Here is a 21,718-nt window from a genome sequence, read left to right on the forward strand (position 1 = left end):
CTGGAAGAAGCCTGTAAAGCATCGAAACCACACTGCAAAGAATGCTTACCCACCTGTTCAGAGGCATGTACCAAATCCTGTAATTCCTTACACTCTATGCCCTCTGCCAAAGCATCCACTTTAGATTTTAGCTGAGTAAGGAGAAAATTCTGGTACTTCAACATATGAAACTGGCAATTCAAAGCCCTCATTGCTAAAGTGGAAGAGGTATACACTTTCTTACCCCATCTATCCAAAGCTCTAGCATCTTTATCCATAGGAACTGGATTCTTTACAACAGAAGCCCTGACACCCTTAGGTCCCTGGCTAATAGTTTCTGGGTCAGCCCTTAGACTCTTATACAAATATTTATGAGCCTCAGGCACTCTGTAATACCTGTCTGGCTTAACTGGCGCAGGAGGCAGAGTCTGGATTAAGGGAAGCCTCGGAGAAAACGTCTTGAACAACATCCAAAACAGGAGGCATAGCCAAGGGCCTATGCTGTGGTAAAAACAAAAATTCCCTAAGCCTCTTTCGGGAATCTGAGAAATCCTGACCTTCCCATTTAAAATGCTCCCTCATAGAATGCAGGGTTTCTGAAAAAGAAAAATCCTCTGGAGGAGAAGCAGAAGGAGTGGAATCCTCTGCGTCTGAATCAGAATAAGGAGGAAAATCCTGAATGTCTTCAGCCGAAGACTCTGAAGTCTGCTCCAAACTTTCCACCTCTGGCTCCACCCTAGGCCTCCTACCAGGAGGGGGCATAGAACCTCTGATTAAAGAAATTAAATCTTCTGCCATTTTAAGCATGTGTTTTTTAGGTACAGAACCTGCAGAACTAGGACTGACACCCGTGGAAGGCAAACCAGGCCTGCCTTTGGAAGGAGCTTTAGAGACAGAAGGAGAAGGCCTAACCACCTTAGGCAAGGAAGGGAGAACAGCAACCTGAGAGGCCCCCTCAGCCTGACCTGACTCCTGAGATGCCACATCCTGCAAAATTAAAGCCTCCCCCTGAGACTCAACTGAAACCTCGGCTGGATCCACAGATTCCACCATAGTTTCTAAAGAACCGGCGTCCGGAACGGATGACTCATCCTGCCTGGACTTTAAAGATTTTTCTTTGCGCTTCTTCGCGGTAGCGGGTGTCGGAGGATCCGACAGCATATTATAATTACACCGCTTACCGAAGACAAGCCTAGCGCAATCTAACCTACGTTTAATGGTGCGCTTATTAAACCTAGCACAAAAGCGACACCCGACTACGTCGTGCTCAGGTCCCAAACAAGGAATACAAAGAGAGTGGTAATCCCTATGCGGTATCCGTTTCCCACAAGAAATACAATTATTCACTTTTTCTGACATCCGGAATTAACTGAGGCAAGAAAAAACAAAAATATTCCCCAACGGGGTACTTAGCCCAACTTGGTATCGGTCTGAAACTCAGAATACGAAAATTTCAGAACGCCGAACGGCACTTGCAAACGCTGCTTCTGCATCGGACCATGCGGCAAAAAAGACTGAGGATATGACGTCGGTCATGCGCTTTAATACCCTGACGCTCTGATGTCAGATCTGAGCGCCCATGACCGACGTCAGCCTAATACTTTGGTATTCGGGCCGACCGAGGACAGCGGACTACCCATAAGTTATGACTGCAGCAATGTGAGATGAAGAACATCACAGCAAATATTAATACAAACTGAAAAAAATCTCATATTCCCAGCTATTGAGCAATGTACAACAAAGTGAACTTATCTTCTTTCCATCAGTGCTCATTAGCATCCAAGGGGTTGGCGTGTAAATGGCGCTTTGCTATTGACTACCATGCCTCCCTCAGCATGATCATATCAGTTGGCCCGGTCATCTCTCATCCATGAAGATTAACATGTTCTACCACATGGAGTGTCTCCATGTACAACCCCTCCCTCCAAACACAAGGGAAAAGACATTCTCATTATTCCACTCTTTCCCCCATGACACCTCCACCAGTTGCCCAAGAAGCTAATTTAATTTGGACTGTAGTCAGGGTTTTGTCCCCATATACCAACAGAAATGGGTATGCACTCGTAATAAATCTGGTACTGTGCATAGCACTTCACACTCTTCTGCCCAACAGACAGCAGCACACTGAGCCCTCAGGTTACCTGCAGACTCTTTGGTGTTGAGCCACACTGAATATGCTCTTGGATTATAAAAGAAGTCCCATAAGTACTTCCCAGTGGCAGACTTCAAGCACTGGGTAACAAGGCACACAGGGTTGCAGTGTGTGTACACCTAGCCCTTTTAGGGAAGGATTACATCTAACAGTCCCTTCAGGAACATTTCATGGCCTGGGAAATGAGCTCATTAGTGTTACCCCATCATTTGGCATAGCAGTACTACACAGACTGGCAGCACATGACCATCATATTCCTCATCTCAGAATTGTGGTCAGTTTGGTTCGAGATGCAGTTGTAGTACTAAAGTGCACAGCACACCACAAACATGTGCCCTGCCACCAGTACAACACTAAAGAGGAGGCATATCACTGTATTCCAACATAATGTGCAGTGCTGCATGAGCAGACATTGGGCATATGCGCTAGAGAAACAGAGTTAAATGGATGGTCTTCTGGATAGGCAATGTGATACTCTACACCCTGCCATCCACTGCAAGTAAACATAAGGTACTGTACGTACAGACTTGTGTATGAAGAGAACAAAATTAATGGAAAACAAGACATACCAGCCATATTACAGACAGCTCTCCCCTTATAACAAAGCCATGGTTACACAGTGCACTGTGTAACCAACCATCTTCTCTGCAGGCTGTGACATTTCAGAAACATAAATTGTTACAGTAAAGATATTTTGGATGTTCTGTGTAAAAGGAAGAGATCTCTCAAAGTCCTTACCTGGGCAGCCTCTGATGTCACAGGGCACAATGTATGTCAAAAGTGTATGTACTACCACATTTCAGGCCAATACAGTTATGAATGATGAACAAGCATGACTTATACATGAACAGAATTACTTATGTGATCAGCCTGCCACAGTAGCAGTAATGTCCAGAGTAGGACTATTGATGGGGGCTTGTGAAATACATTTATGGGTGTCTGTACACTGGTGCTGTGTAGACAGATGTGTTTAAAATGGTAATGACGCTGTGTTGCAATGAAAACATCGTAATGTGCAGGCAAATTATCTGGCCTCACAAGGCATGTATGTACAGACAGGATATCATGTCATGAGTTAAGCAGTTTATTTGATGCTGCATGGTATATGTAACTGTGGGCACATGTTCTGTTTGTAAAAGAATCCTGTAGGATATATGCAGAATGTTTTGACATTTGTCATATGTCAAAGCTGGTATCTGGGTAGAAAGGAAGAGCATAACAAGGGGCATAATGGCTCCCAGAATACGAAATCATGCTGAACAATGGTTGTAGGGGTATCAGGGTGCACAGCACAACTTTGCAACCTGACAGCACGTAGCTACTGTTTAGATGTCATGGGGTATTTCTGGACTGTGCTCTTTCTTTGGGGGGGGGGGGTCACTAACATGGCATGTACGTTACTAGTGGCAGCCATGACTAACAGGTGCATACCTGTGCTCAGTATGCTACTGGCAGCCAATGTGACACAATAGTGTCTCCCATTTGCTGAGAGACAACTATGTTAACAAAACTGCACTTGCAAGTGTACATTTGTTCCACAGGAAAAAAAAATCTGTACTGCTTTTGGCTTCCACCGAAACATACAATACAGTCTGTATAACTCTAGCGTCCTAGATGGACACATTCTCAGAATAAGTCACATTATATATCAAACACAGTACAATTCTGCTATATCAACTACACAGTATATTGTTTTAACTCTACAGGATGCCAAAAGAGCAGAGGCATATGTCAACACATGAATAACAGGACTCAAAGGTCTAAAGATCACTGTCCATGCGTGTGTACAGTTAATAGTGTGCATTTCATTATCAAATGTGATCTGTTACTGGAAAGCCGGAAACTGGTGGTTGCTTTATATCACTGCTGGTTGGGACAGAGAGAGCGAGAGAGAGAGAGACTGTGTGTGTGTGTGTGTGTGTGTGTGTGTGTGTGTGTGTGTGTACGTGCATGCTACAGTGTGTGTGTGTGTGTGTGTGTGTGTGTGTGTACGTGCATGCTACAGTAGATGCCTGTGAGTCATGACACTGCATTCAGTCTATAACTTCATTCTTTACCTTTCTAATGCCTCTCAAAGTTGCTGATATCACTCAGCCATATTTTGCTAAAACATAAATAGGCTTTTATCATGGATTAATTTTTTTTCTATGGTTTTGAGTACAGCAGTATGTGCTTTGTGCAGAGTCTGCTGCCTTGGGAAACCTAGTTCTTGTGTTGTGGAGCGTAGCCAGCAGTATCACTATTTGGCTGCATTCAATGGCATGCATAGTCAATGACTCACATCCTTCTAGTACAAAGACATGCATCCTCACATGGCCCACAATTCATAAGATTCTATAAACTGCAAAGGACTCTACTGCAAGAATTTTACCCAAGTAGCAAACAACAATTACTTGGGCTTGATCAGTAGAGTCCCTAGCAGCACATCTGCAACTCTCAAGTCAAATAAATAATCCTTATTTGAAGAACTCATTACAGCACTGATTCAGAAAATGCACACAAGTACGTTCGGTTAGTTTCCACCCTGAATACGGCACAGCATAGAATGTTTAGAGATCATGCAAAATAGATTGCCTTAAGTGCTTTTAAGTGTGAAAAATGTATCAATAAAAGTGAAAATATATAACAGCGGCCAACAATTCTTAGCAAGTCAGCTATACAGCCCAAAGACAGAACTACATGTGCCACACTGCCAAAACTGAAAAAGAAGACTGCGTCGCAACAAAGGACCCAAAACAAGTAAGCAATATGAAAAGCAGCAAAGACGACTTCTGAAAGAATTCAATTACAGAACTTGATACACAATTTATAGTACCGAGGGAGAAGACAGGACGGACAGAAACACCATCATGGACTGTTCTTGAAGCTACACATGAAAGGCATTATTCATAAACATTTTGTGCCATGGCAGCATGCCAAAGCCTCGCAGAAATCATAAAAAGTGACAATTATTTTGACACACACCTTATTCCTGTATGTTACACTCACGCATTCACACCTCATTCTTGTGCATCTCACATTCACAATGATGCATCTTATCCCTGCTTGGTTTACTTACCAAATGATTTGCACCTCATATAGTGGGATAAAAATCATTTCATATTTGAAAAAAGCAACAGTACAACAAACCTCTGCAGGGCAGCTCATCATATTCAGTTACTACCTGGAGGTTTTAAATGACCAAAAGCTGAGACATTTAGAATCAAAGTGTTCCTGGCAATTGAAGTTACAAAGGCAAGCATCTGTCAACGTGGTTCAGACAAAGTAATGGGATTTTTTTTTGAAAACGCAGAGAAACAGTCTGGCTAGGGCAAAGGTATGCAGGCAGATGTGACCATGCCAATGGGCTGCATACAACCTTTGGGCTTGCACTTTGAAATCCTCTACACTAAAATGAATAAATAAATGTGTCGTTATAGGTGTGCAACTGACTAGATTTTATCCAGCACACATTAATTATTAGTTAGCTCGAACAGGCTAAAATACTTTCAATAACTGGATGCAATTCTTAATCATATGAGCTACCAACTGCATGAAGAAATATAACCAATGTGCTCTAAATACCACTATGATAGAAGTATTCGTCTAGACTGGATATAGTCTGATTTGATATGCTCACAAGGTGAGGGTGCAAGCCACAATCTAGCTGCATTCTTTATCAAGACAAAACACTGTGCATAAACAGAAATAACTACTAATGTATGCATCACAACTTGAACTATAAAAAGGTCTAAAATTCAGTACAATCCCATGACCCACTGAAGACATTTCTATAGTCTACATATATGATTAGCCCAGTAAGAGACCATCCTTAGACTGCCCTTTAGTAAAACACTTTCTCCCAAACTGAATAAAGGAGCTTCAATCATCCACATGTAGAAGCCGATACAGAAATGATTCTTCACAAAAGAATCGTGCCCCTCTACAAAAATAAAAAAGAGAAAACATGGACCAGTAAAAACTCAGCAAAGTAATCTAGTTTCTAATTTGTCCTTCTCCCATAGGAGCTTTGCAATAAAAGGCAGACACCCAGCAGATTCACAAAAAACATACACAGGTATGTGCCTGCCTTAAAGACATTAGATAATCTTTATGTTAACAGCCAGGAAGCATATTCATTTACAACATCTCACCTCCAATTAACACATCATCTATGTATAATGCACAGTCCTTTGGAAACCTAAGCAAATATAATACAAGAACAGACTACGAATCGAAAAGAAAACAAAGTATAACATTAGCTTTGTGATATCAAAAACGGGTACAAAGATACTAGGACTCACATTCAGTTCTATTATCCACAGTAGAGAAATAAACAGAAAATCAAATGTCACAAAAAGGCAAAAAGTGCGCCGGGCATCAGAGATGGCTCTTCTTTCTCCAGGAGCAAAATAATGTGGTGGTAATCCCTGGCTTTGGGAGAAGGAACTACTGAAAGAGGCAACGGCTGGCAGACTATTCTCCAAACCATTTTGAAGGTCCGCTGGAGACATAATACTGTCTACAATCTTGGTATCCTTCCACAATGAAGCCAGTGTCTGCCTGCAGCCTAAAAGAAAAACATAACCATTTTAAAACTTTGAAGCAGGAAAGCATGCTGAATTTAATTTCTGTCTCTGAATATCATAAGTAAAAGATACAAAACATTTGAAATAGTTGAAATTCAAAACAAACATACAGTATGTGAAATGTCAGACATCGAACCGAAATAGCAATATAACACAACATATCAAAGATAAGTTAGAACACAGAATGTGCAGACAGGCAAAACTTTTAGTACAGCCAGTCTACTCCAAATACTTCCACTGTGAGGAAAACATGACAGGAGATATATACATTAAAAAAGATTTACTAACACCTCAAAAGCCAAACTGCGGTCCTTTACATGGGGTGGGGGTCATGAAGGGCTAGATTATGTAAGATGTGAGCAAATGTGCCTTCAATTCAATGACAGCAGACAGTTGGCACAACTCCTTTGTAATAATCAGATATTGCTGACTAAACCCCAAACAGAGTAAAATAGCCTTGCTATGGTGAAGTGTGCATGCATAAACCAGCCTTGCTATGGTGAAGTGTGCATGCATAAACCTCACTACAATAAGCTTGCTATAGCAAGGTTCATACATATGACAGTTATTAGCATGGCTCGTGCTACCATACAGATGGTAGCACCACAAACATACTTCCACCTTTGAAAGATAAGTTAGTTTGCTCTATCACGTAAACAAAACTATTGCAACTTTTTTTTTCTCAAATATTTTTTTTTATTTTCAATTAAAACAAAAACATTTACATAACATTTTTAAGTATCATTTTAAACTATATACAATATTTACAATAGCCTGACTTTCAAGTATACTGTATATTATTAAATATAGAATTAACAGATCAGTTATCAGAGATACAATAATGATTATTGCAGTGTGTCCAACAAAGATATAACTTTCTTCCAAGAATTATTTACCAATGGCCAGGGATAGATTTGCAGTTCTTAGATTTTTATTTCCATCAATGCAGTTGTCTTCAGTAAAGTGTAGAATTCTTCCAAGGTCGGGGGTGTATTTGAATTCCGCCTTCTGGTTACGCATTTCCTAGATATAGCAAGTATTGTCCATAACAAATACATATTTGTCTTATTCAGGTAGGGACCTTCATTTACATTTATGCTGCGGTGGTGCAGCGGTAGCATTGTTGCCTCACAGCAAGAAGTTCTCCCGGTCATTTCTCAGCTGGAGTGCGGGGGATGTCTTCTGTGTGGAGTCTGCATGTCCTCCCCGCAGTTGGGTGGCGTTCGAAAGACATGCGTAAATGGGCGTGCCTTCGCTGAAGCTTAGAAATTGAGCTGGCACCTCGGCGTTTGTGAAAAATCTACTGCCAATCATTGGCGGACCGGAGTTCCGCTGCGGCAACCCCTAACCGGGAAAAGCCGAAAGACAAACAACATTATCAATACTTTAGTTAAGGTAAAGGAATCATTAAATAAAGCTTGTAAAAATGATTGATTCCATTCCAATATGATTTAATTTTATCATATTCATAAAGAATATGAATCCAGTCTGCTTTGACTTTTCACACCTCCAGCAAAAAACATTTTTAGTAGTACTGATCTTTTTAATTCTACCAGGTGTTAAAAATGCTCTCTCTAAGTATTTCCAGTTAAAAATATTTTCCAATACTGAGCGTTAGCGGTGTAATTAACTGATAGTAAGATGTTGCTTTTAATTTCTTCTGTTAACTGCAATGATTGACCTTTTGTTAAGAACTGCCATTGTGATGGTATTAAACTTTATATAGATTTGAAATGGAATGTTTCTTTTCACAACTATTATATATACATTCATACAGAAAACTTATTAGATTTGGAATATCTTTAAATGAGGAATTATTAATCTACATAAATCTTGAGTGTACATTACAATGCTTTGTAAGGTTAACCAGTCCTGTGTTGGAATATTGCAAGCATTTTTTATCATATGTACATCTAAAACATTTCAACTTATTTACACATTGAAACCAGAATAAGAATCCATTTTGTTCCCATGAGGTTATTGTTTCCCTATATACTTTGTGAGGAAAGTTCTTAATGATGGTAAATGGGGTTAAAAGGTCAAAGCAAAGTTTTAGATCTATGTTTGCATTGATAAGTTTCCTAAAGTAATTGATGTAATGATTAATCAGTGTTGTTTTAGAAGGTTTTGTTATATTATATTGTATACTTATGTATAGTATGTACCAGAGTTTGATTTGTCTACTATTACATTTTTTTAACAGATTAAAATTCATTTGTTAATACAGCTGTTAATTCTTTACAGTTGGCAAAATAATTTGGGTTTACGTTTTTATTTCTGGGATGCCCAATCTTCCTTGTTTCCAGGGTCTAATGTGATGAGTTAGAGCTACTCTATTCTTTTTGGGATACCATAAAAATTTTATTAAACATGAGTTTCTTTCTTTAAGAATGCGTCTTTCAGGAATTAACCGTATTGCTAATGCTACATATAGTATTTTTGGCAATAAGACCATTTTTATTAATTGCAATCAGTCTTCAAAAGTTAATATAATTTTATTCCACTTTTCTATATATATATATTTTTATTGTTTCAATAATGTTTTTATAGTTTATTAATATTGTTTTGTTTATATTTTTGCATTAACACTATTCCCAAATAATTTAGCGTAAATTATTGTTTTCCTATGATGGATTTATATGTAACTTGCAGGTCTTTTTTCTTATTTAAAACAGAAATTTTGATTTTGATCTATTAAAGTGTAGACCTGAAATCTTATAAAATTTCTCCATTAATTCTTCTAGCTCTCCTAATGGCTCTTATGTACTGGTCATAGACTTTTCCTTTTATTCTTGGATTATTGCATATTATTTCTGCAAGTATTTCTATAGCCAAAGCAAATAAAATAGGAGAAAGAGGGCATCCTTGTTTAGTACCTTTCATTATATGGATAGATTCTGAGGTGAAAGGACCCAATTTAATGTAGGCTAAGTTATCAATATATATGTTTTTCAGTAATAAGATTAAGGGAAGAGGAAATTCAAATAATGCTAAAGTTTTAAATAGATATTCCCAGTTGAGGGAATCAAAGGCTTTTTCAATGTCTAATGCGATTACTAGTGTTTCTCTATCTTCTTTATTCACATAATCTATAAGAGTAAGTATCATTTTATTATCATGCGTGTGCCTGATGTACAAAAATCCAGTCTGATCATTATTAATTGTCTTTGAAAGTGGGAGCTTAGCTAGGACTGACATGAATATTTTGTAATCATTATTCAGTAATGATATAGGTCTGTATGAGGTGCAAAGGTTTGATGGTTTATTGTCTTTTAGAATTGGTGTTATGAGAGAATATTTCCACGAGGGTGGTATTTTTGCTTCCGACTGGACTTCTAGCAAAGTTTTATGAAAAAGGGAGATTACTGTTGAAGGGAAGAGTTTGTAAATTTCCGCAATTATACCATCTATCCAAGGAGCTTTGTTAGACTTACTTTCTTTTATCTTGTCAATTTCTTTGAAGGATATAGGTTTTTGTAGGTCTAGTTTTAAGTTTTCGGGAATTCTTTTTATATTGATAAGGTTTGTATCTAAGTTTATTTGGTTGGTATCTAAATTTTCTTTTTTGAAGTGTTCCATATAATGGAACCAAAATGCTTCAAGGATGTCTCCTATATCCGATACTTTTTTCCCCCTTTCTTTTCATGATATATACTACTAATGTTATTTGCTTTAGATTATATTTTAATTCTTGTAGACAAGTTATGTAGATATCTGGGGGAGGTGGCTAATTAATTTATTTTAAATTTTTCCAAGGCTAGACAAGTTTTGTGTGTTAGAATTTCATTATATTTTTTTATTTAATTCCTCTTTCTTTTTTGACTTCTGGACAATTCTGATTTTTTTACATTTGCTGTCAAGAGTCTGGTTTGCAAGTCTAATGATTCAGATTCCCACTCTATAACTTTGTTTTTGTATCAGCTAAGGGTCTTGCCAAATAAATACGCTTTCAATGAGTCCCAAACTATGACTCTACTGATTTCTGTTGTATCATTAATTTCAAGAAATAACTATAGTTCTGACAACATCCAGGGTCTGAATTTTTTAATTTTCGTGATATATGATGGAACTCTAGTTGAGAGGATTAAAGGTTTAAACTCTACTTGGAGCTTCATTATCAGAGAGTCATGATCTGAGAAGGGGCATGGAACTATTGAGAAGTTGAGGATTTTTGTTTATAAATCTTGAACTATGAGTAATTTGTATATTCTGGTTTGTGTTCTAAATCTATGGTCTTTATGGGAAAATAAGGATTTAGCACCTTTTACTTTAAAAAAGTGTCTATTAAATGAAATGAATCAATCCATTTTTGTAAGGATTTTGAAATAGTTGCTATGCAAAAAGACTTCTTTGTGGTTTCAGAAGCTTCTAAGGTACAATTAAAATCTCCTCCCAGTATAAGATTTCCTTTACAATTGCTGGAAATAAAATCTAGTTTTTTTTGGTTTTTTTTTACCATTCCTGCTCCAATTCCTGGGAACCAATATAGATTAGCTAAGGTCCACATTCTGTTATTCAATTTAATTATAACAAATGCTAGACTACCTTCTTTGTCGTCATATCTATAAATAACTTTTGGAGTGATTATATTTTTCTTCCAGAGAACTGATGCTCCTTTTGTCTTTGTTCTATAGGAGGATTGAGCTAAGACTGTATAGTCCTTAGGGTTCCAAATAAAGCTATCATTAGTCTTAAAATGTGTTTCCTGGAGAAATACTACTTGTGCCTTATTTAGATTTTTTGATTATAGCAGTTGCACCATATTCTCTGATAACAGTGGATGTTATTTTGTGTGTGTACACTTGGGAGTGTAATTTAATGTTCTTTCTTTTTTAAATATTAATAGGGTAAAATTCTGGTCAGGCTTTAAAAATGTACTTCTACAAAACATTAATTCTAAAGTATCAAATACAAGTAAATATGAATTTCCCATTAAACATAGAATGAAAGTCATTCCTAATCCAATAGATAAAGATAGATCTATTGGATCATCACTCATACCTTTAACCAACAATATCAACTGAGATCCATATGTTAAATTATTATATGGAGAATTTTCTTAAACGAGATATGAAATTCTATATTAATCTGTTATTGTTCTATAGTGTTTTATATATCAGGATGGAATGTTAGTAGTGTAAACAATTATGTTGACTTAAGAAATCCCAAACATGTCAGGTATGTCATTTTGGATAAATTAAATGCAACAGAGGAGCATACACTAAATAAGCCAACAACAAATAGATTATTACTAAAATAATTTGACTAAAAGGACTCTACAGGAGACAATGAGTGATTACCAATGATATATGAATTTATTGTAGGTGTACCGTCTTCCTTTACTTTCCCACTCTTCAGCTTACGAACTTCATCTTACACTTATGAAAAGACATGGCTTATCAGTGGTATCCTGACTCGGAGTAGAGGTGTCCTACATTCTAGTGTGCAGTGCTTTTACATATTTATAGATTTACAAAGCAGAGTCTAAGAATGAACTATGATCACCCTGACAATTCTCACCCTGCATAGGGCACCTCCTGCTTCCAGAATGGGTAATCACATCAGGTCTAGAATGAATGTGAAGGTACCTATATATGGTAATCGAGACTTACCCTAGGAAAGTATTTAGAGCATCTTAGAGAGTTCTCGGGGCAGTTAGAATACTCTTAAGCCTCACAGAGATCTCCCTTCCCTTTCTTTTCCTTGTTTTAAATCAGTACTAAGAGAAGAAATTCAGCAAACATAGGTAAACAGAAATAACATTCAGTAGTCCATCTTGTACATGACTAGCAATCCATTAAACAAGTTGGTGACTAACATCACTTTAGTAAACATTATAAAGACAAATTAGAAATAATTTCATAGCTCTTTAAATTTTCTGATAAAGCAAAAAGTTAACAATAAGCTATTTCAACTAAAAGTATAAAGCATTTCAAATTTTCCTTGCATGTATGCATTTCTACTTGTATTGTAGCGTCAATAGCTCTTTGAAATCTGTACAATACTTCACTTCTTCAAATCATTCTTTTTTCAATTCAGGTTTTGTTTTGTCAAAACGGCAACAAAATTTCAAGGGCGCAATTAATATTTAGACTGATGCTTCAAATAAATAACTTGTCAGTTGCCAATTGAGTTAGTTTAGAATGTATGGTTAGTACAAATATAGCATGTTGCAAAAATATGTATTTTTTTCATGTGCTCTAGAGACTGTTATATGCAAGTGACATATACAATATAGCATATACAGAACAGATAGCTAATGGATTCAGGTTGTTAAAGTAAATTATGCTTATTAATCAGGCAGTTTCATTTAAATTCACAAGTAATTTAGGAACATTTCAGTTGAGTTTCCAGGAATGTGTAGTCCAATGTGAGTAACTGAGTCCACTTTTCCTCAAACATGTCACAATTCATTAAACTAAGCAGAGTCTAACATCTATGTAATAATCATTATAAAGACAAAGAATAGTAATTTCCTAGCTCTTCAAACTTTCTGATATCGCAAAATGTGGACAGTAAGCTATTTTAACTGAAAGACTAAAACATTTCAGTACTTCCTTGTGAATATATAGTTTTACTTTTACTGTAGTGTCAAGAACGGTCTTTGAAATCTATGCATTACTTCACTTCTTTCTAGTCATTCATTTTACAGTTCAGATTATATTTTGTAAAAATGTCAATAGCATTTCAAGGGCACATTTAATATTTAAACTGATATTTTAAATGAATATCTAATCAGTTTCCAGTTTGTACAGAGTGAGGTAACTGCAAAGATAACATGTTGCAAAAAGTAATGCGTATCTTTTCATATGCTCGAGACTGACAATTTCAAGTAAAGTACAGTTTTGTACCTACCATAAATGTAGATGTCCAATAGATATGCAACTGCAGTCATAACATATGGGTTGTCCTGCCTCAGGCAGCCCTCGGTCGGCCGGATTCCAAAGTCTGGATCCGACGTCGGCTGATGTCGCATTTCTCTCCGTCAGAGCGGCTGGAGTATATAAGCATCAGCCGACGCCATCTTCTTCAGTGTTTCTTGCCCCAGATGCCAGGTGCCCTCCAAAGAAGGCTGTAATCAAATTGGAAGACAATAATAGGTTTCCATACAAAGAAATAAGCAATAAACAGATACACCATAACAGATATCCCCAGCTAAGGATAACAGGGAGAAGAGTGGACCCAAGGCATAGAGGGGAAGGAGGGAGGGAAAACCCGACTGCAGATGCATATCTAATCGGACATCTACATTTATGGTAGGTACAAAACTGTACTATGTCCTTCAAGAATGCAACTGCAGTCATAACATATGGGTTGAATACCATAGCTTAGCTGGGGGAGGTGGTATGCTCTGGTGGTATGCTCTAAGAAAGGGATGGTGTAGCTATCAATCCCTGCAGGACTGCCGAAGCAAAGCCTGCTCTGGATCTGGAATATAAAGGGAGATTGTAGTGTTTGGAAAATGTATGCACGGAGCTCCATGTAGCAGCTTCTAGAATGTCTTTTGTAGGCACCCCTCTTAAGAATGCTGTAGAGGTGGTTGTAGCTCTGGTGGAGTGTGGTCTGACATTGGCTGGCACACTCTTTCCATGAAAGGAATAACAGAATCTGATGTCCAATCCATTTTGAAACTGTCTGTTTGGAAATTGCTTTTCCTTGTACTCCAGAGGCGTAAGCTACAAAAAGCTGTTCAGACTTCCTACTGGTCTTGGTTCTGTCTAGGTAGTAGCGAAGTTGCTTGTGTATGTCCAAGGTATGTAACAGTCTTTCCCCTTTGTTCTCAGGATTGGGAAAGAAAGTAGGCAGGTGAATTGCTTGATTTAAAGAAACCCTAGATACCACTTTTGGTAGAAAGGTAGGGTTGGTTCGTAAGGAAACCCTGTCTCTGTGAAAAGTTATGAACGGTGGTATTGCCATTAGGGCCTGTAATTCCGAAACCCTTCTTGCTGAGGTAATGGCCAGTAGGAAAGCTGTCTTCCAGGAAAGAAATTGTAAATCCACAGAAACTGCTGGCTCGAAGGGAATTAGAGTCAATTTTTCTAGGACAAAATTGAGATCCCAAGCTGGTACTGGTGCCTTTCTTGGGGGCTTTATATTCTTGATTCCTCTAAGAAATTGCCTTAAAGGATGGGAAAACACAGGTGGATCAGTGTTGTATCTAGCTGAGATAGCGGAAGCATGTATTTTTATGGAAGAGTATGAGAGTCCGTTATGTAGCATATCTGCAAGTATTCCAGAATGAGTGGAATGCTCAAAAGTGATGCATCATGACCCTTGTTGGTATTCCAAATGCTGAATCAGCATTTGGAATGAGTAAGCCTTTCTGGTGGATGGTCTGCGGGCGTCTGTTAGTATCCGCTGAACTTCCTTGGAGAGAGGTAAATTGAAGTTATTTATGGGATCTCCCAAGCTGTTAGCTGTAGCGTCTGGATGTTGGGATGAACTGTCCTGAAGTTGTGTTGAGTCAAAAGTTGGGGCCATTGGGGAAGGGCCCACGTTTTGTTGTGACATATGCTCCGTAGTAGTGGGTACCAGTGTTGTCTTGGCCAATCTGGAGCTATTAGGATCCCCTTCGGCTGCTCTGCTTTGATCTTTAGTAACACTGTGGTCCATCAGTGGCAGAGGTGGAAATGCATAGATTATTAGGGAGCTCCAGTTGAATGAGAGAGCATCTATTTTCCATGCTTGTGGACGATATGTCCTTGAGCAGAACTTTTGTAGGTGATGATTGAGTTGGGAGGCAAATAGGTCTACTTCCGGCCTGCCCCATGTCGAGGTGAGTCGTATAAAGATGTCTGGATGTAACCTCCATTCGTGGGGGTCTAGGAAATTCCTGCTTAGACTGTCCGCCAGAACATTGTCTTTGCCTGGAACAAACTGGGATTGTAACTGTATGTTTAAACTCAGTGATTTTTTCCCAAAGATGCATTGTCAGTCTGCAAAGGGGGTAAGAATGAGTGCCCCCCTGCTTGTTTATGTACCACATCACAGTGGTGTTGTCTGTCCGTATTAGTAGGTGGCCTTGTTGAAGTTGTTGTCTGAAGGCCTCGATGGCATGCATTACTGCCAGCATTTCTTTTTGGTTGATATGCAGATGTGTTTCCTTTGGAGACCATTGTCCTTGAATACATCTGCCCTCCATGTGAGCCCCCCATCCAAGGTCTGAGGCGTCTGTTGTCATGGTCTGTGTTATCCGAGGTTTTTTGAACGACATACCTGTGTTTGACTGGCTTACTGTGGCCCACCATAGAAATTCCTTTTGAAGACATGGAATGAGCGGTATAGTTGCTTCTAGGTTGTTGCTGTGTTGAGACCATAAGCTTTTTAGGTACCATTGAAGCTTTCTCATGTGTAGTCTTGCTAGTGGAACCAGGAGAATGCAGGATGCCATGTAACCCAGGGCCTGTAGGAATCTCCTTGCAGTCATCTGGGTGAGTTTTGCTAAACTATTGAAGTAATGAGTTAACTTCTTTTGCTTGTCTTCTGTCAGGTAAGCCATTTGAGAGGCTGTGTCTAGTTTGGCTCCTAAGAAGGTTATTTGCTGGGATGGCTGAAGTCTTGACTTTTGAAAGTTGACTGTGTATCCCAGAGCCTGTAGCAAGTGTATGACATAATTCAAGTTTTTTGTCAAGGTTAGTTTGTTGTCCGCTTGTATGAGGCAATCGTCCAGGTACGGGTAGATTTGAATCCCCTGGAGCATGCAATGAGCAATTACTGATGCAAGGCATTTTGTGAATACTCTGGGCGCAGTAGATAAGCCAAATGGCAATGCTGAGAATTGATAATGCTCTGGCCCTGCAAGAAATCTGAGGTATCTTCTGCAACTGTGTCTGATAGGGACATGCAGGTATGCCTCCTTGAGGTCCAGAGTAATCAGCCAAGACCCCTTGCCCAGCATGGGAAGGAGTTGCTGTAGAGTCAGCATTTTGAACTTTGGTACCAAGTGTTTAAAGCGGACAAATCCAGTATTGGTCTCCATTGAATTTCTTTTCTTGGAACAAGGAACAGTCTTGAATAAAACCCCTGACCTTGTTCTTGTAGTGGAACTTTTTCTATTGCTTTGATCTGAGCAAGCAGAGAAATTTGCTTGATAGCCTCTGTCCTCTGATTTTGTGGAAGGTTTGGCATACCTTGTTTTCTTGGCAAGGTATGAAAATGGAACCTGTAACCGTGGTCTATAATGTCCGAAATCCATTTGTCTTTTGTCAGTTTGTGCCAATTGTTTGAAAACAAAGATAATTTTCCGCCCAAGGGAGCTTCTGTTTGCTCCTTGGTCAGCGGAACTAGAGGAAAGTCATTGAGATTGTCCCTGCGGGGCAGGAGAAACCAGTGTCACTTCTTTGGTTTGCTGATTGCCATTGTCGTCCCCTGTAGGATCCTCTGTATTGCCCTCTTCCTCGGGCACGCCTGTTTTTGCCCCTTTGAAATCTTTCAGGATTAGGAAAGGACCAGTTTTTAGAAGGCCAGTTCCTGCTGAATCTGGGTGGCTGAACCTGGAGGAAATCTTTGACTGTCTGAACTGACTTGGCTTTTTCCTCAATGGACTTTAACACATCTTTAGCATTAGCACCAAAGAGCTTGTTCTTTTCCAAGGGTGCATCAAGAAGTTTTGCCTTAACATGATCTGGTAAAGGTTGTTCTTTTAACCATGCATGTCTACGAATGACCGCCCCTGTCACAGCTGCCCTACATGAAGCTTCCAATGCATCATATCCACACCGTAGGAAGTGATTGCTAACCTGCTGAGAATTATGAACAGCCTCTTGCAAAGACTTCCTATCTAAAGGTTCAGGAGAGGCCAATTTTTTCTGTAAATCATCTAACAGGAAATCCTGATATTGAAACATGTGAAAGAGACAATTGAGAGCTCTCATAGATAAAGTAGTGGAGGTGTAAACCTTCTTCCCCCATCTCTCTAAGGACCTTGCTTCCCTGTCGGAAGGCAAAGTATTTTTGGAGGTGGTAGCTGAAACCCCTTTAGGCCCCTGGGAAATTGTTTCTAAATCAACAGCATGGGCCCTAAAGAAATGAGAATGGGTTTCTGGGACCCTATAGTATCTGTCAGGCTTGACAGGAGCAGGAGGAAGAGTATCAGGGGTAACACTGGAGTCAGAGTATAGGTCATCCAAAACATCAAGCACAGGAGGTATTAGCTAAGGGTCTGTGCTGGGTTTTTTTTAAGGAATGTTCGAAGGCGCTTTCTGGAATCTGAATATTCCTGGCCTTGCCACTGAAAATGCTCCCTCAAGGAATGCAGAACTTCCCCAAAAGAAATATCCTCAGGAGGAGAGGCCGAGGGAATGGAGTCCTCTGCATCTGAATCCTCATAGGTCTGGAAGGGCTCTTCCTGGCTGTCGGAGTGAACAGAGTCCTCAGAATCTTCATCTGAAGAAAGAGGGTCAGAGGGTTCAACCCTGGGCCTCTTATCAGGAGGAGGCTGGGATCCTCTCTCAGGATGGGCCTGGGAACCTCTGATCAGGGAAATTAAATCTGCGGCCAAAGACATGATTTGAGTGTCAGGAGTGGGCTGAGGTAAGGTTTTAGCAGTAAGATGCTTGGTCTTGCTGGCTGCCTTGGCACGTGTGTAGGCCTTGATAGACATGGACATGGGAGGCCTAGCCACTCCACGTGCAGGAGTGACCTTATCAACAGCAATGGTCTCGGGCATTTCCTTGGTTTCAGTATCTGGAGGAAAATCAATAACTGGCGTCGGAGTGGCCTCCGGTATCGGAGTTATCGGTAATGCTGTGTCTTCGGTTCGAAGTGGTGGAATAACCGCCTCAGAGGGAACTGGGGCACTTGCGGTAAGTTTTGGCGTGGTGTCGGTGGAAGACGCGGGCCGAGGATGCCGGTCCCGGTCTTCTCGTTTCTTAGGAGTATGCGTTGTCGGTTGTTCCGACGGCATTGTATAATCAAATTTTTCGCCGATAAAGTCTTCAGCGAACTCCGCCCGGCGCCTGAGAGTGCGCTTATTGAAGCGAGCACAGGCCGAGACGTCGTGGTCTGGGCCAAGGCAAGGGAGGCAGTAAGAATGGAAATCCTTATGAGGTATTTGCTTACCACAAGACAAACAATTATTTACTTTTTCAGTAATTTCTGACATCGGCTGAGGCAAGAAAAGGTCCCCAACGGGGTACTTAGCTTTTTGATGACTTCGGTTTCGAAGAATACAGGAGCTGACCGACCAGCACTTGCGAACTGCTTCTGCTTTGGGCACCGCGCGGCAAGAAAGACTGAAGAAGATGGCGTCGGCTGATGCTTATATACTCCAGCCGCTCTGACGTCGGAGAGAAATGCGACATCAGCCGACGTCGGACCCAGACTTTGGAATCCGGCCGACCGAGGGCTGCCTGAGGCAGGACAACCCATATGTTATGACTGCAGTTGCATTCTTGAAGGACATCATGTAAAATGCAACTTTTACAGTGCAGACAGCTTGTGAAATCAGCATGTTAAAAGTGAGTAATACTTTTTAATCAAACAGCTACATTCAAGTGCACAGGTAGTTTGGGAACATTTCAGTTGTGTTTCCAGGAATATGTAATCCTAGGAGGATAAATCATAAAATATTTACAAATAATACTATGTATTTATTGAACCGTGTTTAGGTTGTTTTTAATTTTAATAACTAAACATTACTTTTTATTATTTGGTATCTGTGAGGCTAAATGCACTTCGCATATTCAGAGTCCTTAGAAACTGCAGCAATTGTTTACTGTTGCTATGGCAAGGCAAATAAAATGTGAAGAAAGTTTCACTTCTCTTAACCAACAGTACATTTTTCCCTCCTTTTTTATGTATTTGTTAATACTAAAAGGAAATAATTCAAAGGACATATGCACATGAATGGAACATTTCAGAGTTAATCACAAACATGTCCCCAATCCCAATAAGCATAACAGTGACGATCATTAATCTAATATTGAAATAACAATTAAGTTTACTATTTCAATTACTATACCTTAAAACTAGATTTTAGACTATTATTTATGTATACATAGTGAGTTATTAAATATATACAGACTATATTAGTATAGTTGAGAATTTAGAAAGGGAGACAGGATGCAGTTAAAATAAATAATGAGAAAAGAGAGGAGAGAAAAAGAAGAGAAAATTAGGAGAAAATACACATACCATGTATGCTGATTTACAGTATAATATTTTATGCGCTATATAACCCTGCTTCTGTGAAAGAAAATTACCCTGCTTTACATACCTGAGGTAATGTGAAAACTACGAAAACCACCAAAGAGAGAAACAGGAACTGGATGCACTCAAGTTTATTCTGGTACCTCGGCTTCCACAGCCTTCAAAGGAATAACCTTTACACAACAGATGCATCTTTTTATACAAAATTTCGATTACACCCAGAGGACTTCGGGTGGGCAAACTACCTGCATTTAAATTCACAGAGGATGAGAGTGAATTTCTCGAAGAATGGAAGGCTGCCTCATTGCAGTGTTCTTTAAGTTGGCTAAAAGTACTCATCCGGCGTAACCGAAAGAACTTGGGGGCAATCCAACTTCAGATTGCGGAGGTGGAGGAGAGTTTGTTCACAGAATTTCCTAATGAAGTTTTTCGTGCTGCTATGAAAGGTATTAATACAGAGACTGGTAAATTTGAAACTGAAGTAGTTTCAAGAAAGAAAAATAAACTGAATAGGGACATCAACGATTTCATAAAGGACACTGTTTATCTGTGGCAACGCAAACGTAAGAATGGTATGTCCCAAACCGGAAGAGTGGAGGGAGCTTCCAGATCTGTTAGAGATTCGTCTGTCTCATCTTCTGATACAGGTACAAGTAGAAAAAGTGTATCGTTCGAAAGAATGGACAACACTGAAGACGCCAGCGGTCAGTCAGAGATGGAAGAGCAAGTGAATTGGAATTTTCGCCAGGGTAGCAAATGAAAATCAAGAAGTAAGGGTCGCAACAGAAGACACTGAAAGGGGGCATGTTTCGACTGTGTTCAGACAGACTTTCAGGTTGGGACAGTTTGATTTTTCAAATGCTTTACATAATCCTACACAGAAGCATATTGTCAATTTAAGTGATTTTTTGGTCACTTTTGATATGGAGCAGGTATTGCTTAAGGGAAGCAAGTTTGTGCCTACAAAAATACCAGCTCTTTCTGATTTATTAATTGATGTTAAGCGTTTTTGTAGGAAATTGTATTTAAAAGCACATTTTGAAAATAAGAAATGTCATACCATTAATACAATAAGTATTTTGAACAATGTTGAAATTAGAAGTTATGTACTCACCATAACGTTCCATCTGAGTAGGTGTATTCATTTGTCTGCAACCTGTGGGTTATGGATCCGATATCGGATCCGAACCGGCATGGTTTTCCAGCTATGGATCCAAGCTCTCAGCTCCTCCCCTCACCCATAATGCCCTGCTCTACCCTCATGACCTCAGATAAGCAACAATACCCTAAAAAGGGTAACAAAGAATATGCAGGAAACTGAAAGGCCAGGGGATAGGAGGCGGGATGGTTGCAGACAAATGAATACACCTACTCAGATGGAGCGTTATGGTGAGTACATAACTTCTAAATCTGAAGTAGGATATTCAGTCCCCAGCTACCTGAATCTTGGGCGGTCATCATGGAAGGATATTCCGATGCTCTACCCTAGATGCAAGATCCAACTTATAGTGGGAAATAAGCGTATGAGATGAAGCCCACGTGGCTGCTGCACAAATATCATCTAGAGGAATCCTAGCCTTGAAGGCTGCCGAGGTAGATACTGACCGGGTTGAATGGGCATGAACAGCCTTCCTGAAGCTTGATAAGCCAATAAAATGCACTGTGAAATGACAGAGAAACTTTAGAAATTGGCTTGCCCAAATTGAATTTTGCAAAGGAAATAAACAGCTGGTCGGATTGCCTATGACCAGCTGTCCTGTTCAGATAAAATCTAAGTTGCCTGTGAACATCTAGTGAATGTAGCTTATATTCACCTTTGTTTTCATATTTAAAACAGGGAGGTTAATGGATTGATTGATGTTTGTTTAGG

General features: G+C 39.4%; 1 protein-coding gene across 1 annotated transcript in view; it reads right to left on the reverse strand.

Annotated features, from left to right (window-relative positions):
• Nucleotides 1-6,677, reverse strand: part of STARD3 (StAR related lipid transfer domain containing 3) — a gene marked incomplete in the record, with an annotated part of 483,177 nt that extends 476,500 nt beyond the window's left edge. Inside the window, 1 exon segment of the mRNA XM_044055044.1 lies at nt 6,415-6,677. Coding sequence (XP_043910979.1) covers nt 6,415-6,624 — 210 coding nt within the window.
• Between the last annotated feature and the right edge of the window lie 15,041 nt (nt 6,678-21,718).

The sequence above is a fragment of the Protopterus annectens genome, chromosome 13.part0 (genome assembly GCF_019279795.1).
Source record: "Protopterus annectens isolate FY-2018-M chromosome 13.part0, PAN1.0, whole genome shotgun sequence".
Classification (NCBI taxonomy): domain Eukaryota; kingdom Metazoa; phylum Chordata; order Ceratodontiformes; family Protopteridae; genus Protopterus; species Protopterus annectens.